We start from the raw sequence: 17,563 nt of genomic DNA, 5'->3' as shown, positions 1-17,563 counted from the left end.
AGAGGGAGACAACAGGATCTTTGAGATTTTTCAGTCCTCTCTGTAGTTCCTGTATGTCTTTATTTATAGTTGTGCTTAATTGTGCATATTGTTTATTGGAGGTGACTAATGAGGCTATGCCTGTTCCTGCTCCCTTGGCTCCCAGGCCTAAGATAACAGCCAAGGTGATAGCAGTAATCGGCTCCCTTTTGGGTCTGGACTGGAGGGCAGTGCCTCGATCCCAGAAATTCAAAAAGGTGTCTGGATCATGGATGGTCAGATAAGGCAATAGTTGAACCAGGACACAATAATCTCTTTTAGACAAAAATACTGAGGTAACAATATAGGTGGTTAATCCTGAGGAGCAGGCAAGATAAGAATTATTAAAAGTTGAGATATAAAGAAAAGAGGAATTAACTATAAGGGTTTGATTGCAAGTTTGAGAAAGGGGGGTTGGGGGAAGCATATCTGGCCCAAGAAGGCATAGGCCCAAACCTGACACCTGTCCAAGTGTCAGTCCTTGGCCATCAGTTGGATTCCAGCGTAGGGAGTAGGTATCGTTAGTGGGGTGTAGATCCCAAAAACCTGCAATGCCCTCATAAAAGGGAGGGGTGGAAGAGTAGCAGACCCACAGTCCTCTATGAGGGACTGGTTGGCCTGGTGGATGGCCTGAACCGTAGAATTAACTAGTGAAAGTATAAGGTCAGCGGGAGAGGGAGGGCCCGGAGGGATGGTCGGCTGAAACACAATAGGGGGATGTGTAGGGGAAGCCGTAGCCATGCCTTTTTAGGGGCTGGCTACAGGTATGCCTGATCACGCTTGTGAAGGCATGGTCAGGGTGACGTAGTGTGACTGCGTTTGCTCTTTTGGTTTCACTTTGGTACTTGCTGTATAGACTGCTGCCACGCCGGCTGGCTAGGTTGCTCTGTAAGTAAGGCTTTTCCCTATTAAATACCCTTATATTTCTACCTGACTCTGTATTGGTAATTTCCCACTATATCTGGTTGTCAGAGCGGGATATTGGAAACCTACACCCCATTTGGGACAGGCGGTGGGTTCCATTGGGCCTGCGGCCTAGGCCCAGAAAGCGCCCTCTCTCCACAGGTGCTCCTGGCTAGCAGCCGACCCGCTGCAGCTGAGCTGCTCAGAACCATCCACCCAGCTTGGAGACAGTTTCTAGCTTCCTAGAGTGGAGGTAGGCCTCTGCTTTCAGCAGAGGCTTCCCCTGGCCACAGCTGTAGTAAAGCTGCATCTGTTTCAGTGGTTGCGGCCCCAAGGCTGTATAGTCTCTAAGATAAGCGCAGCTGCTTTTGTGACCTCTCTCCACCGCTGTCCGACTGCTGCTAAATGCCACGGACTAACTGAAAGCCTGTGCTACCTGCTTGTCAAAGATAGTTACTGCATCTGGAGTAGAAATCAGGTAAAATTATGGCAGAATATTTATCATTTACTAAAATTGGTAATATTTTTGCTTATTATGTGAATTCACTGTTTGAGGAGGATGCTAATTTGCCAATTACTGGCCTATATGCCGTAATGGCAGTTAGCTTGCTGGTACAAATAGTATTACTAGCCAGAGGACTCAGGAACAGGGACAGAGATAACCTCACCACCTGCTTGCAGGAAATAACAGCTTTACGCAATGAGGTTTTGGAGAACAGATTAGGTCAGACCACAATTGTGCAGCAAGTGGAACAGAAATTGGATGATAAGCTAGGCTCTGTGTCCAATACGCTAAAGACAGAGCTGTCTGTTACCCAAGATGAGATGCAGTGTATTTATGCCATTTCTGAGACCTTAGAGGCTAGGCTGTCAGAAGACACATCATATGTGAGAAAATTTAGCACAAACAATGCATGATTGAGTAGGTTCTTATGATTGCCTTTAGTGGGGTATAAAATTCCTCCTCCTGAGTATAGTTTAAATAGCATGTTTTTAAGTGTTTGGTGAGCTCTTTCAACAATCCCCTGGCCCTGGGGGTTGTAGGGAATACCAATAATGTGACTGATATTTAAATGAGAACAAAATTGCTTGAAGGCTAGACTGGTATATTCGGAGCCGTTATCTAATAGTCTTGGGTTGGGATAGGGCAGTTAGGCAGGAAAGAACATGATTTATGACATTTTTGGTGGGCTTGCCTGCCTGGAGCGTGGCATAAATGAAACCACTGTAAGTGTCAATAGTCACATGTATACATTTTAATTTCCCAAACTGGGAGAAGTGGGTGACATCCATTTGCCAAAGTTGTCCAGGGAGCAACCCTTGGGGATTAACCCCAAGGTGGGGCTCTGGCAGGAAAGTAAAACAGCCTTTGCAAGAGCGGACTATCTCTCTAGCTTGTTCTCTGCTAATGCCAAACTGAAGGCGTAGGGTATGGGCATTGAGATGATGGGTGGCATGGGCTTGTTAGGCTAAGGATATGGGGTCAGAAAGAGGGGGGCCCGTTTGAGCCAAGGTAATTATTTGGGTAGCTTGATCAACGGCATCATTTGCCTAAGAAAGGGGCCCAGGCAACCCGGAATGTGCTCGAATGTGACCAATAAAGAAAGGGGAGGTTCGGGTTAAAATCAGGCACTGGAGAGTTGAAAAGAATGGAGCCGCACCTGTAGATGGGCGGATATAGGGAACAGTCTCAAGACAGGGAACAGAGAGGGCAAGATAAGCACTATCAGTGTAAAGGTTAAAGGTGCATCAGGGAGAATTTGGAAGACTTTAATTATAGCCAAAAGTTCTACTATCTGGGCAGAGGAGGCCGAGGTTTGAAAATAAAAGATTTTGCCATCTATAGAATAGGCAGCCCTCCTGGTAGATGACCCATCAGTGAAAAACATTGTGGCATCATTAAGGGGAGTCCTTTTTGTTACTTTGGGAAAGATTACGGGTTTTTTTTTTTTTTAAAGAATTGGACAAGTCTATTGGCGGGGAAATGATTATCAATAAGGCCTTGGAAGGATATAAGATTAATTGCCCAAGTATCTTCATTTTGGGTGAGCCATTGTACCTGGGAAGGGGTATAAGGGAGCACAAGAATGTCAGGGTCTTTGCCAAATCATTTAATACTATGCTCCCTGCCCATCCTAATGAGTTGAGAAACTAGACAGGGGTAGGTAAGGAGGACTCGGCCAGGTGAAACAGATAGATGGACCCAATAGAGGAGAATATTCTGCCAAAAAAGGCCTGTGGGCATAAATGGCGTGGGGAAAATAAGGAAGCTCAAGGGTTTGTCGGGGGAAAAATAAGAAACATGTTGTTGGTTGTTGGCTGTCTCCACCAGGACCAAGGCCTGGGTGGCTTCAGGGGTGAGGGTGCAGGGAGACAAAGGGTTAGAATCCCCTTTTAGAATGTCAAAAAGAGGTTTGAGTTCTCCTGTGGTGATTTTTAGATGGGGGCAAAGCCAATTAATGTCACCAAGTAACCGCTGAAAGTCATTAAGAGTAGTAAGGGAATCTTTTCTGATTTGAACCTTTTGGGACATAATTTTATTTGGGAAGAGTTCATAACCTAAAAAGAGTTGAGGGGGGTGAATCTGAATCTTTTCGGGGGATATCTGTAAGCCTTGGGTTTCTAAGGCTTTAACAAGTTGTTAGGTGACAAGGCTCAAATTGTTTTCATCAGGTCCGGCCAGAAGGATGTCATCCATATAATGAATGATGTACAGATAAGGATATTGGACCCAAAAGGGATCTATAATCTGGGCGACATACTTTTGACAGAGGGTGGGACTGTTTGCCATACCCTGATGGAGAACTCTCCATTGGAAGCGGGGCATAGGGCCTACATGATTAGTAATAGGAATACAGAAGGCAAAGAGTTTGCAATCATCAGGGTGAAGGGGAATGGAAAAGAAACAATCCTTGAGATCAATGACAATTTTAGAATATTGTTTAGGGATGGCTACCAGAGAGGGAAGGCCGTGTTGTAAGGCTCCCATAGGCATCATAGTTTTATTAATGGCACGGAGGTCTTGTAATAAGCGCCATTTGCCCAATTTCTTTTGGATGACAAAGATGAGCGTATTCGATGGGGAAGTAGAGGGTTCAATATGTCCCGCAGTTAGTTGTTCCTGCACTAACTCTAAAACTGCAGATAGTTTTTGGGAGGTAAGGGGACATTGGTCGATCCAGACAGGGCTAGCACTTTTCCAGGTGATTTTATCAGCCTGGAGTACAGGTGGAGCAATGGCCCTCAGGAAAAATTTTGAAATCCGATTCCATGACAATCGTTTTTTTATGTAAAGCGAGGGGGGTAGTTATACACTGACCATGTTTACCAAGGCCTTGACCCGGTAGGAAACCCTGAGAGAGCATTTGTTGGGTAATTATTTCATTGGGGCTGTACATAACAACCTGCATCTGGGAGAGGATATCCCTTCCCCAAAGGTTAACTGGCAGGTTGGGGACAATGAAAGGTTGAACCGTACCTGAATTGCCTTCAGGGTCTCGCCACGTTAGAAGTTTAGAGCTCTGAAGGGAGTTGTTTGATTGTCCTATACCCTGTAAATGTGTTACGGAGGGCTGAGTAGGCCATGTTGAAGGCCAGAATTTTGATGAGATGACTGTGGCGTCAGCCCCTGAATCTAAGATGCTGTGAAACCATTTATTTTCAATCTGGAGGCTAAGCATGGGACAGTCCTTGGAAATGGTCCAGACCCAATAGGTATCAGAAGAACCAGGGGAAGAAGCACCGTGCTCTTGGTTGTTAATAGAGGGTGCTCGGGTATCTAAGGGGAGGGGGATAGCTTGGGCGATTCTCTGTCCTGATGTTATAGAAATGGGGCCAGAACGGGAGCTGGCCAGTATTTTTATTTCTCCTGAGTAATCATTATCTATTATAGAGGGGTAGATAGTAAGGCCCTGGAGGGTAGGGGAGGCTCGGCCAAGAATGAGGAAACAAGTATCAGGGTGTGGTGGGCCAGAAATCCCTGTGGAGAGAATCTGTACACCGTCCTCCGGGTTTAATATTGAGTCGGTGGTGGCACACAGGTCCAGTCCTGCACTTCCAGGAGTGGCTCTGTAGAGCTTGGAGGTGCAGGTTGGAAGGATTGTGCCTGCAGGCTTGGCCCCGATGCTGGCAAGAAGGGGATTGCCTGTGGGGCCCGGGGCTGGCCCCTCAAGCCGTTTCCCTGAGGAGGAGGCAGGGGATTCCCTCGTACATCAGTTTTGGATCTACAGTCCCTGAGCCAATGTTTACCTTTTTGCATCTGGGACAGACAGTTTTTGGCAGGGGCGAAGGGGCAGGGGTCGAGATGCCATCTTGTGCTCAAGGTGTCAAGAAGCCCTCTGAAGGTCGGGGTGTCATTTTTTGGGAACATTGTTTAGCAAAATGTCCGGTTTGGTGGCATTTAAAGCAAGCTCTGCTGTTACCTATTGTTTGTAGAGCTGCGCCGATAGCCATAGTGACCCCTTGGGAAATGCTATGTGAGAGTTTATGAGAAAAGGGGTCAACATCATTGCATGCCCGAATCATTTCCTCAAGGGACTTGTTTTTAAAGGTGCCTCTGAGGATATTGTGGCAGACGCTGTTAGCATTCTCGAAAGCTAGTTGTTTAAGGAGTCTGTTGTCAGTTTCTTCTGTGCCCAAAACCCGTTCTGCGGCCTCTGTAAGCCTCCCTACAAATTCTGTATAAGGTTCATTAGCTCCCTGAATGATCTTGGTGAGGGGTGTAAACATGGACCCTCTGCCTGGGAGAGCCCGCCAAGCACCAGTAGCAGCCTGAGAGGTTTGTCCTAAGAGACCTATGGGAAGCTTAATCTGGAGATTCTCAGAGAGAAATTTTCCTTGGCCAGTGAGTTTATCAAGGGTCCATTTTTGGGTGGAGGGCCTTTGTTGGTTTTTGGTAGCTAGGTCTCGGCAATGGTCATAAAATTCAGATTTCCAAGATAAGTATTGCCCGAAGCTAAGGACTGCCTGTGCAACACCGTGCCATTCGGCTGGGGTGAGGTATCCCTCTCCTGAGAGGGCCTCTAGCAAGGCAAGGGTGAAAGATGCAGTGGGACCATAATTTTTGACCGCTGAATTAAGTTCCTTAAGGGCTTTAAATTTTAATTTTTTAAAGTTTTTTTTTCGATTATTTCTGTTTGTTTATCTTGGTCCTCATTATCTGACTCAGAGTCATCCCTATCCCTCTCATAAATTTTATCCTCTGAGTTTTCCTCCTCATCCTCCTCTCTAGTTGTATGAGTAGAGGAGGGGTCTTGGTCAGAGGAGGATGGTGTGTATCTGGGGCCCTGGCGAGTTAGGACAGGAAAGGCCAGTTTAGTGGATTTGGAGATTTTTGGCCTGGCGCCTGGTGGAAGGGGGGTTTTAGGGGCTGTAATGGGCTGAGTGGAGAATCCGAAGATTGATTGGCCAACTGTGGTCTGGAGGGATGTGAGGTCTAGGGAGAGTTGTGACAACTCCTGCTGTAATTGTAAGACCTCTTTAAGTTCTGATATCTGTTGAGTGAGATTTTTTTAGCTTGAATTAAGGCCTCTGTGGAAGATGGGAGAAGGGGAGCCGAGGCATAGGGTGGAGGTCCTGTAGGGGCAGTAAAGCCCTCGAAGGGAGGCCAGTTGGGGTTGTAATAATCAGCTGCCCCTTCTTTTAGATCCTCCTCGTCTGAGTGACTTAGGTGGTCAGTTTCTGGTTTGGGGTTTGAACTAAAAATAGGGTAATTTTTAAGATTTTTAGGGGAATGAGGCTCGAGGCCCTTTAAAGAGGGATAAAGATTATGGGAAGGTTTTATCGGAGTTTGTCTGTAAGATGTGACAGGGGGTTTTGGGTCTCTTCAGGGGGCATAGGGATAGAAATCGAAGGACAGGGAGAAGATGGAACTTTGTCTATGGGGCAGTCAGAAACAGGAGAATGAGCGGGAGAGAGGGGCTCGAGAAAGTTTTAATTGCAGAAGTAAGGTGAGCAGAGCCAGAGTTAGTAAGGATATCATTGATAAGATTCCAATAACTAAAAGTCTGTGAGGGAATTGCCTCAGGTCCCTTTTCTTTGAGTAATCGATTAAGATCCTGTCCGACTCTTTCCCAAGTTAGGGGATGAGTATCTGGGCTTTCTAAAATGACCCATGGACATGTTTTTGACAAGAAGGCAAAAAACTGAATCAAGTCCTTACATTTTACTCGAACTCCTCTTTCCCGAAAAGAAGTCTTAAAATCCCTAATGAATTTGACTTCCTTAGACAATTTCTGGCCCATATTATCTAACGGAATGAGGGCGGACTTACCAGGGAATCAGTCACTCATGAGCGGTGAGAACTTTTCCCAGACCAGCATCTGTCGCAATCTGGCAGGCAGAACTTCCTTGTCGGTATGCACTACCGAGGTTTCCTTGGGGGGGGGGGGTCTCCGTTCGGTGAAGAATCCATACCTCGAGCCGCACGTTTGGCGCCACCTGCCCTGTCCCACGGGGCTCCTATAATTCGTGAGTCCGAGGTGGATCAAGCCTGAAAATGATGGGCAAGAAAGGAGGAGGAGACCAAGTAGGATCTTTGTCAAGGTCTAACTTTATTGAAACCAAGGGGCTTTTTAAAGAGAAAGGAGGAAGCAGAGAAAAAGGAGGTGGGGGGGAGGAATGAATGTTAATTGCTCTCAGGCAGGTATCTGGAATCTCCTGTGTTAAGGAAGTGGGGGAAGGCATAGGTGTTAGTTGCTTCTCAGGCCAGGTCCCAGGACCTGAGGGGTGGGATGCTAGACTAGCTGGCGGCTAGCTAGGCATGGGGGGGTCACCAAGGCTGGCTTCTGACAGAGGTCCGGTCTGTTTTTGAAGTTGAGATGTGTTTCTTGTATGCAGCACAAGAATGGATTCTGTCTCTGTATCCATTCTGTTAGCCTGTATCTTTTTGTAGGCAAGTTAAGACCATTGACATTGAGGGATAATTAATGACCATTGATTGTTGATTCTTCTTTGTTTTGGATTTGGTGTTGGTGGTGTTATTGTGTGTGGATTTCCCCACTATTTTTTGGTGTTTGGTAAGGTGGGATTATCTATTGCCTACGGGTTTTTTTTTTTTTTTTGAGCATAATTATCTTCATTACATTGGAGTTTTCCTTCCATTAATTTCTGTAGGGCTGGATTTGTGGATATGTATTGCTTAAATCTGGTTTTTCATGGAATATCTTGTTTTCTCCATCTACAGATATTGAAAGCTTTGCTGGATACAGTAGTCTGGGCTGACATCCATGTTCCCTTAGAGTTTGTAAAACTGGCTTTCAAAGTTTCCATTGAGAAGTTGGGTGTAATTCGGATAGGTCTGCCTTTGTATGTTACTTGGCCTTATTCTTTTGCTGCTCTTAATATTTTTTCTTTCTTTCTTTCTTTATTGTATTTATTTATTGTATTGTTTATTTATTTATTGTAAGTTTGGTGTTTTGATTATTATGTGGCAAGGGGACTTCTTTTTGTGGTCCAATCTATTTGGTGTTCTGTAAGCTTCTGGTACTTTCATAAGCATATCCTTCTTTAGGTTGGGGAAGTTTTCTTCGATGATTTTTTTGAATAAGTTTTCTGTACCTTTGTGCTGAATTTCTTCACCTTCTTCTATACCTATTATTGTTAGGTTTGGTCTTTTCATGGTGTCCCATATTTCCTGGATATTTTGTGTTAGGGATTTGTTGGACTTGAGATTTCCTTTGTTTGATGAATGTATATCCTCTAGTGAGTCTTCAACACCTGAGATTCTGTCTTGCATTTCTTGTATTCTATTGGTTATGCTTACATCAGTGGTTCCTGATCATTTACCCTGCTTTTGTATTTCCAGCATCCCCTCATTCTGTGTTTTCTTTATTGTTTCTAATTGTGCTTTCAAACTGTGAACTGTTTGAATTGTTTCCTTCACTTGTTTGGTTGTTTTGTCTTGGTTTTCTTTAGATTCTTTAAGGAATTTGTTTACTTCTTGAATTTTTTGGTTTGTGTTTTCCTTCATTTCATGTAATTTTTTGCTTGTTTTTTCTTCTATTTCTTTAAGGGATTTTCTTGTTTCCTCTTTAATGGCCTCTATCATCTTCATAAGATAATTTTTAAGTTCCATCTCTTCTTCATCCTCTATGTTGGGCTTTTCAGATCTTGCTGGTGTGGAGTCCCAGATTCTGGTGGTGTCATATTGGTCTTTCTGTTGTCGAGTGTGTTCTTACTCTGTCATCTTCCTATCCCTTCTTCCAGTGGGTGCAGGTGGAGTCTCTCCCTCTCTCCAGTGGCAGGCAGAGGGCTCAGGCTCAGAGGGCAGCCGGAGGGCTGAGGGCAGTGGGTGTACAAGGGTGAGGTGTGTCAGGACCCAGGGTAGGCCTTCTGGTCTGGGCAGGTCCACTCTTGTCCGGGAAGGGGGTGTTCAGGCAGAAGCGAGCAGGGGTTGATGGGGGAGGTTGGGGGGGCAGAACAGCACCCAGACTCACCTGAGGTTAGGGCATCAGCCAGAGGACAGAGGGCAGAGTGTGGACAGGGTTGAAGTGTGTTCAGACACAGGGTGGGCCTTCTGGTCTGGTCAGGTCCACTCTTGTCCGGGGGGGAGGGGGTGTTCAGGCAGAATCAAGCAGGGGTTGATGGGGAAGGTTGGGGGGCAAAGCAGTGCCCAGACTCACCTGAGTCTTGGGCGCCAGCAGGAGGACCATTTTTTTATGGTTTCTGAAGGGACTGGCATCACCTCAGGACCCCCAAGACCAAGTTCTCAGCACAAAGGAGATTTATTTGCCTTACAGGGACAAAGCATAGGGAATAAGACACAAGGACAAGAGATAGAAGACAAGGGAGGAGGAAAAGGTATTTGTCTTGGGGGGCAGATTGCCTCTAGATAGGGAGAAGACAGACATGGCCCACATGCAAATGCCAGTTTATAAAGGTAAAAGGGGAAACCTCATGAGTTGTATAATATTATTTTAAGGTGTGCTAGATTTGTTTATGCTGTGGAACATTTGTTTAATGATACAAAGATGTGTTGCATTCTTTTATGTTACATCTGTTTAACTCTGTGAAGCTGTTACTTTGCCTGCCTAAAAAATAACATCTAATTGTTCTAATAAAGAGCTGAATGACCAGTAGTGAGGCAGGAGAAGGGATAGGCAGGGCTGGCAGGCAGGGAATATAAATAGGAGAAATCTGGGAGGAGAGAGAGAACAAGGAGAGAAGGACACTAGGGGGCAGCTACCTAGCCAGCCATAGAGTAGAAGTGAAAGTAAGATATACAGAAGTAAGAAAATGAAAAGGCCCAGAGGCAAAAAGTAAATGGGATAATTTAAGTTAAGGAAAGCTGGCTAGAAATAAGTCAAGCTAACCCCAGGTGTTTAATTTTAATTGGGCATGTTAGGTGAGCCAAAGGAGGCTTTTGGTTGCTGTATTTCAATACTTGGATAGCTGGACCTTGGTAGTCAGCCTCAGGAGCAAGCAGCCAAATAAGGGAATAGACCTTGGTGGCCAGCTTTAGAAATGTAATCTAATAGTTTTTAGCAAGGCAGAGAGGATGGGGGAGAAGGGCAAGGCCTGCCAGAGCCATGTTTGCCAGGCACAGGCTGGTTAGAGTCCGTTCAGTTTCTTTACCCATTCTCTTACAATGAGGGCAAAGTTGCCCAACTGTTTTGTTTATGTTTTCAATAGGGGTTATAGTTATTTCTAATGATCTTTCTATTTATATGTTACCTCATCTGTGCAGTACACCATCATCAAATACCTTCCCTATGCCCTAGATCTACATGGCCAACTGAGTTCTAGAGCAGCTCTCTGGATGGGCCCTAATGGCCAGCCCCTAAGGATCCCTTTCTGTGTTTGGCATCCTAAAAACACCCCATAGCAATAATCAGGCAGAGAAATCATCACTGTTAAATCTATTGGCAGTCCAGGTTGCTTTCTGAGATTGAGTAATGGAGGAGGGTCAAGTAATCTTAGGCTGATCCATTAGGAAAGCAGGGATGGCTCCTTTAAGAGTAGTCACTAGGGTTGTGTCATCCTCCTCCAGGACATTTCAACTGTTACAAATTTCTAAAAATTGGATGAATCCAGAAGAGTAGGGAGTCTGAAAAGTGGAATGCCCAGGAAGTCTAGTAAGCCCCTGACCCAGAGGTCCCTAGGGAACTCCTAGCTTCTATCCCCTTGATGGTGGCTCTTCATATGTTCTAATAAAGTTTGTCATTTTTATTCTCTTTTCTCTGTGTGTGGCCATCACTTCACCATTCTTCCCATCACTTTCAGTTTCCTGAGGCCAGCTGCTGTTGCTTCTTTCATGTGTTTGTCTTCTGCTTTGCCTGAAAATCCAATCCTTTGTTCATCACACACAACATCAGCAGATTGCCTAGATGAACACCCCTCATCTCAAGTCCCCTAGATCAGAATTACTAAGTCTATGAACTTCATTCTACCCACCTCTACTGAGTTTAAAGCATGTACCTCATGGGCTTTAACACTTTAGGCTCTGTACAACTATTTGTTCAACATCTCAAATAAGACCTTTATCTGTGGCCTCATGTAGTATCAGCCCTTGTATGTGATTAATGTATGTATTTTAATATCACATAATTCAGCCGGGCATTGCTGGTGCACACCTTTAATCCCAGCACTCGGGAAGCAGAGGCAGGTGGATCTCTGTGAGTTCGAGGCCAGCCTGGTCTCCAGAGCGAGTGCCAGGATAGGCTCCAAAGCTACACAGAGAAACCCTGTCTCTAAAACATACATATACATATATATATATATATATATATATATATATATATCTGTGATATATATATATATATGTGATATATATATCACATAATTCCAGTGGATGAAATGTATTTGGGAAAATTAGAAATAGGTTGATGTTTCTCTCCCTGCTCTCCAGTGATCTCAATAAGTCACCTATGGCTATGGGGAAGCTAAGCTGAAGATCTATTTCATTTTCATTACAGGCCGGGGTGATCCAGTCAAATGGGTTCTCTGCCATAACCACTTCTACAAACATTTTTTGCTACCTGGTCTTAGGGTCCTCAAGAAGTCCCACAAAAGACCACCATCTATGTATACAATCAGCAAGAGTGTTTATTATCTGGAGAGTAAAGTTTCCAGCATGCTGGGATGGCACATCTGACAAGGCAAAATGGGGACCCCAAGAAGAGCATGCAGACTCCTTTTAAGCACAGCTACGGGGAGTTTCAATTAGGTTATCTCAAATGTAATTGGTTAAGCAAGTATCAATTCCATTAGTACATTTCTGATTCAATGGGGCTGGCAGCAGCTGGCTGGATCTATGGTTTTTCCATCTTTGGGAATGTTTGGATAAGTCCCAGGACCTGTCCCTATTTGGCCATTGCCTTGAGGTACTGTGGGGGCTGTCTTAGGCCTGGTAGGTGTTATGTCCCTTATCTGTGTTTATCTGTTATCTCTCTTGTTTTTTAGGAACCTGAAACTCAGGCCCAGTTGTAAAATGGGGAAAGTTCGGACCTTTCACCTGGAATCAAGAAACAGTAAGTAACATTTGCACATGATGCCTGAAGGGACCAACATCCCCCACCCCCCACCCCCCACCCCCACTCCCACCCCCATTTTGGCAGCCATGACAGGATAACATATGTTCCCTGACCTTTCAAGGCCTGCCCTGGTCACTAGGAGGTCAGATGCCTGCCTCATGGCAAGGAACCAATCAGAAGTTAGCTGGCAAGGCTGTGCTTTACAGCTCTGGGTGTTCTTTATGAACAAATGCACAACAGTGATGTACAGAGCATAGCAACCACCCTGGGAGGGCCTATGGGCCATAACAACCAGTTGACCAATCAACACAGGGCAAGTCCTCCAAGCCTGGAAGTACACCAATCCTGAGCCTGTGTGTACCCCTAGATACTCCCCTTACGCTGCCCTAAAAGATGCCTGTCTTGTGGTTTCTCGGGGTCTTTTCTCCAGCCATCAGCTGCAGTGGATGGATGAAAGCCCCAAACTAATGGAGTTAGATCGTTAAACAACTGCAATAAAAGACTCTTTGCTTTTGCATCGAAATGGGCCTCTTCATGATTTTGGGGTTCAGAATTTGGGGGCTCACTGGTATCCCCAAAATCCACCAGGACCCCCCCCCTTTTCGTTGAGTCGCATAGCACCACACAAAGTAACTTTCTGTTTTCCCAGGGAAATTTTTTTTTCTGTCTCTGGCTGTTGAAGCTTTTGTCCTTGTTTCTGGTTGTTTGAGCTCTGGTTTCTGTGAAGCCTGGCAGGTCAGAGCAGGCTGTGTGACTGGCAGGTTAGGCAGGTTTGTTACCTGATCTGTTTCGATCCACAGCCTGCTTGCTTGCTTTCTCGGTGCTGGCTTGGCAGATCCTGAGCTGTATGTACTGTGTCAGTTTTGTGTTTTCACATCTGTTGTTTTTGTTAATTGTGTAAAGGTAAAGGTCCTATGTTGGATACACTAGCGAGATCTATAAGGCAAAATCTGTAAGCAGGCCTACAAAGATTCAGGGAAGGAAACTGAGACGCCCAAAGCCCTCGTTCAGGGCAGAGGTTCAGATGGCAGCCGAACTGATCCAAGGTAAGGGGATGGGATGGGGGCGGTTATCCGATCTGTAGGGGGAGACTTGGTTGAGGACCAAGTTGTCCTCCATGTGGCTAGCCATCTGAGATTCTGAATAGGGCCCTAGTCTGGGCAGGTCAGCATTAATGCCTGGACCTTTCAATTTTAAAGACATAAAGGGTATTTTATTTTTAGTATTACAGAAAGACATTAAGGGATTTTAAGTTTCTTTTTAAGAACAGTTTTTTAAAATGTTTAAATTTATATGGCTATGAGATGTTTATGCTTTTAAAATGTTTTTATTGTTAATGTTTGTACTTAAAAAGCTTCAGTTTATAATGATTATTTTTAAAAGCTAAACATGACAGTGTTAAAGTTCTAATTTTATAAAAGCTGCTAACCTATAATAAGATGTTAAGAAATACAAATTAACAGAGTATGTTTTCAACAGTTAAGCTTAAGGCAAGTAACTAAACAGACAGACAAATCTCTAATGATTCAGAGACCTGCAGAATGTGACATTTAAAATGTTAATTTAAAAGTTTATAATATCAGACAGACTGCAAGATCCTGACAGTGACCCAAAGTCTCCAAAGAAGATTACAAGGCACCCCGGTTCCTGCACCTGGATTATGACCATGCTGACCAGTAAGTGAGATGCTCAGATACAACACCTGCTACTGTGGACAAAGCTGCTGGACACTGGAAAATTGATTGCACCCCTTTTACCTAGACAAAACAAGGTCAGTCTTTTCCATGTCTCTCTTCCACAGAGAGAAAGAAAACTCTCACTTTATAGGCCTGTCGAAGATTAATGCTATTCTGTGATACTTCTGCCTCCAACACTAATGGAGAGACTTGGGTATGGCTAACTGTATATGGACTGGTACATGTTTTAATAGCTTTGGAAACTGTATGAAATTTATCCTTCTCAGATCTCTGAAAGTATTAATGGTTATTAGCTTGGCAGCATCAAGCAGCCAAATCCACAAGACTATATAGTCAGCTTGTGTGAGGAGCCGCACTCACATTCGCCATTACAAGATGGCGCTGACATCCGCTGCCGGATCAAATAAACAACGTTGGTATGCATGTGCCCAGTGTTTTTCCACTTGCCTAGCCCCGCCTATTCCATGGCGTCATATAGGGTGATGAGTCATCCACCTATCCCAGCTGTACACGCACAGCTCAGAGCTTATGAGCCTTTATTAGGGGACGGGATTCTTGGCTCGGGGTCTCCGCTCTGTAAGCTTATGCTCTCTCTCTCAAGACGCATTAAAGCTTTACTGCAGAAGGATCCAAGTGTCCTGTGTTGTTCTTGCTGGCGAGACAATCGCGCGGGACAAGCTTTGTAGCTCATTTATATATGTAAAAATCAAGCCTTAATATGGCTCCTCAATAAGGATCTGAGGATGTAGGAACATAAAAGTTTTAAAGTTCTGATAAGCTGATAGAGCAATGACGACCTGCTGTTGTTCAGTCACAAGCTCAGGGTTTTTAGGTTTATTTTGGTTGTCTTCTAGCTGTAAATTTAAAGGGATTTTCATCAGGCTAAGGCACCTCTGTCCAATCTATACCTGGCTCTCTGGACAGAAGAAAAATGTGCACACTTCTACCCAAATCTGTAGTTTTTTGCTAGGACTCAAAAATATGAGTATGTTCCTGCTGTTGGACAGATACCCAGATATCTGCTTTTTCTGCACTGTGGGTTTCAGTACAGATTGATAATGCTAATGTACCTAAAACTGTTATGTCCTTTTGTTTAATAAAGTTCATATAGGCTTCAGAGGATCAAAAGTCATAAAATTTGGATCCACTTCTCACAGGTCAAAGGGACACCAAATAAGTACAACCTGTTATCCCACCTATCTGTTCCTAAGGATGGGATTTTCTGCCCTGGTCTTGGGACTCCTGTACTTCCTGATCACTAAAACTATGGGTCTAAAGAGTTCCAATTAAATAAGTTTTAACTTCTGTTCCCAGTTTAAACATGTCTTAAACAGGTTTCTGCTTCTGGCAGACACATCTGAGTATCAGTTGCTGACTACAATCTGTTTCTAAGCACTGCAAGCCCTGGATGTGCTGTGGATGTGAACCAGTCCAGCTGATGTGGACACTCCCTATCTCTTCAACGGAGTCTGCCAACCAGCTGCTTCTGATAGATTCCACTCACACAGATGATGACAAAAGGGTAGTTTGAACTTTTCCAGAAGCTAATGATTGCCTCCCCCACCCTTCTGGATAGTCAAAGCTGCAAAATAATGGGGGATGGCTATGGGGAGATACTCCTGAACATAAATTTTAAAAAAATGCTTCCATGAGATACACATTCATTTTTTTTCAAGGTGAGAGGATAATTTTCTTTTATGAAACAGTGTTGGGTAGCCTCAGAGGGCTTCCACCTTGCTGTAAAGCAGAGGGTGACATTCAACTTTTGATATTTCTGCCTCCATCTCCATGGTGCTGTGATTTCAGGTGTGTATCACCATCCCTAGTTTATTGCCATGGTTAGGATGCATTCCAGGGTTTTCCGAATGCTAGGGAGGCACTATAACAATTAAGCCAGAGTAAAGGGGCCAAGGAACGAACACCCTGACCCTGATTTGACCCTGGGATCAGGACAAAGGGAAAATACCCTGACCCTGACATGACCCCAAAGACCAGAGCCAAAGGAAAAACACTCTGACCCTGACTTGACCCCAAGCCCAAAACCAGGACCAAGCAACAGATTCCCACCAATCACTGAGTTTGACCCAAGATCAGGTCACAAAATATCCCACCAATTTCAGGCCACTCGGGAAAGCTCCACGCCTCTCCCTCACTCCAAAATACTCTATTTAAACTTTGCTTTCTCTTCTTCAGTTCTCTGCTGCTTCTCGACTGATTATAGGCAGCCACCCTCCTGTTTTTTTCCCTCCCAATAAATCTCCTGTGTGAGATTTGTTGTTCATTGTGACTTTGTAGTATTCCTTGGCTCCCAACAGCCAGGATACCTTTCCCTTCAGAGCTGTAACACTAATATTGGGGAGCCCTTCCCTGGCTGGAGCAGAGCTTACACTTGCATTTGGGAAACCTTCCCCCACCATAGCAGAGCTGTAACACTTCTGTTGGGGAAGCCTTTCCCTTCAGAACTGTAACACTCACACAGTCCCTAAAGACATCAACTTGATACTTTAATTTTGCTGAAAACAAATTTATTTCAAACAACAGCCAAACAGAAACCGAAAATAAGTGAACTTGCTTCAAAAGAAACATGGACATCAGATCTAATGTCCAGAGGAAGACCCCGTGGTAGTGGGGACATCCCAGTTCAGTCCACTTGAGGCTTTAGGACAGGCTGAGCTTGTTGAAGAGGTATTCAGCCAAGCCGTTCTCTGAGGCTCCCATCTGGCGCAGACTGGTCAGAAAGTGGCTCACCTCCTTCATAACTTGGACCTGCTGATCCAGACAGTGTTGCTTCATGAAGTCGCAGAGGTAGGTGTTGCCTTTTCCGTTGGCCAATGCATGCAGGTTCAGCAGGTTCTGGTTGATGTTCATCTCCATGTGGAAGGCGGATTCCATGGCCTGAATGGCCCCATGCCAGCTGTCGCGGTCTGGTCTCGCGATGTCACGAAGGACGATACAGCCTCCACACTTATTCTGCAGGGACATGAACATCTCGGCACTGGCCTTGTGGGTGTGTGACTTGCTCAAGAAGAAATGCTTGAAGTTCCCCTCAGCCACGTCATCACGGTCAAAGTAGAAGGCCATAGATAAGTACACGTAGGAGGCGTACAGCTCTAGCTGGATATGGGCGTTGACAGCGTCCTCACAATCGTGGTCGTAGTTCTGACGCACTTGTGAGGACGCTTCAGCCATGGCGGGCACTTGAACACCACAACAGTCTCAGCAGTTCCTGTACCCGCTGAGAGGGACAGGTCAGGTGTGAAGGGTGAGAACACGCTGTACCTGAGTCCCTCAGAAGACAGGAAGACTCCCGAGCGGAGCGGCGCAACACGACGACACGACGACCTCAAGCGGCTCTGTGCGAGGCCTGACTCAGCAACAGAAATTACTTTTGGCGCCTGATGATGACATCACTTCGGCGCCGGGGCTTAGAGTAAGGAGGGGGCAGGTCAATGACGCTGATTTCCATAGCAACGG

General features: G+C 45.1%; 1 protein-coding gene across 1 annotated transcript; it reads right to left on the bottom strand.

Moving 5' to 3' along the window:
- Positions 1–16,747: 16,747 nt before the first annotated feature.
- Positions 16,748–17,278, bottom strand: LOC100757490 (ferritin heavy polypeptide-like 17). The gene has a single exon (XM_027433325.1). The coding sequence runs from the start codon at positions 17,276–17,278 to the stop codon at positions 16,748–16,750; it is 531 nt and encodes a 176-aa protein (XP_027289126.1).
- Positions 17,279–17,563: the final 285 nt, after the last annotated feature.

The sequence above is a fragment of the Cricetulus griseus genome, chromosome X, assembly GCF_003668045.3.
Source record: "Cricetulus griseus strain 17A/GY chromosome X, alternate assembly CriGri-PICRH-1.0, whole genome shotgun sequence".
Lineage (NCBI taxonomy): Eukaryota > Metazoa > Chordata > Mammalia > Rodentia > Cricetidae > Cricetulus > Cricetulus griseus.
The sequence above is the reverse complement of the archived record's forward strand: the minus strand, read 5'-3'. Positions and strand labels throughout refer to the sequence as shown.

Bases quoted from the DNA above. Each gene is read 5' to 3' on its own strand.
- LOC100757490 (XM_027433325.1), bottom strand. From the start codon at position 17,278: ATGGCTGAAGCGTCCTCACAAGTGCGTCAGAACTACGACCACGATTGT.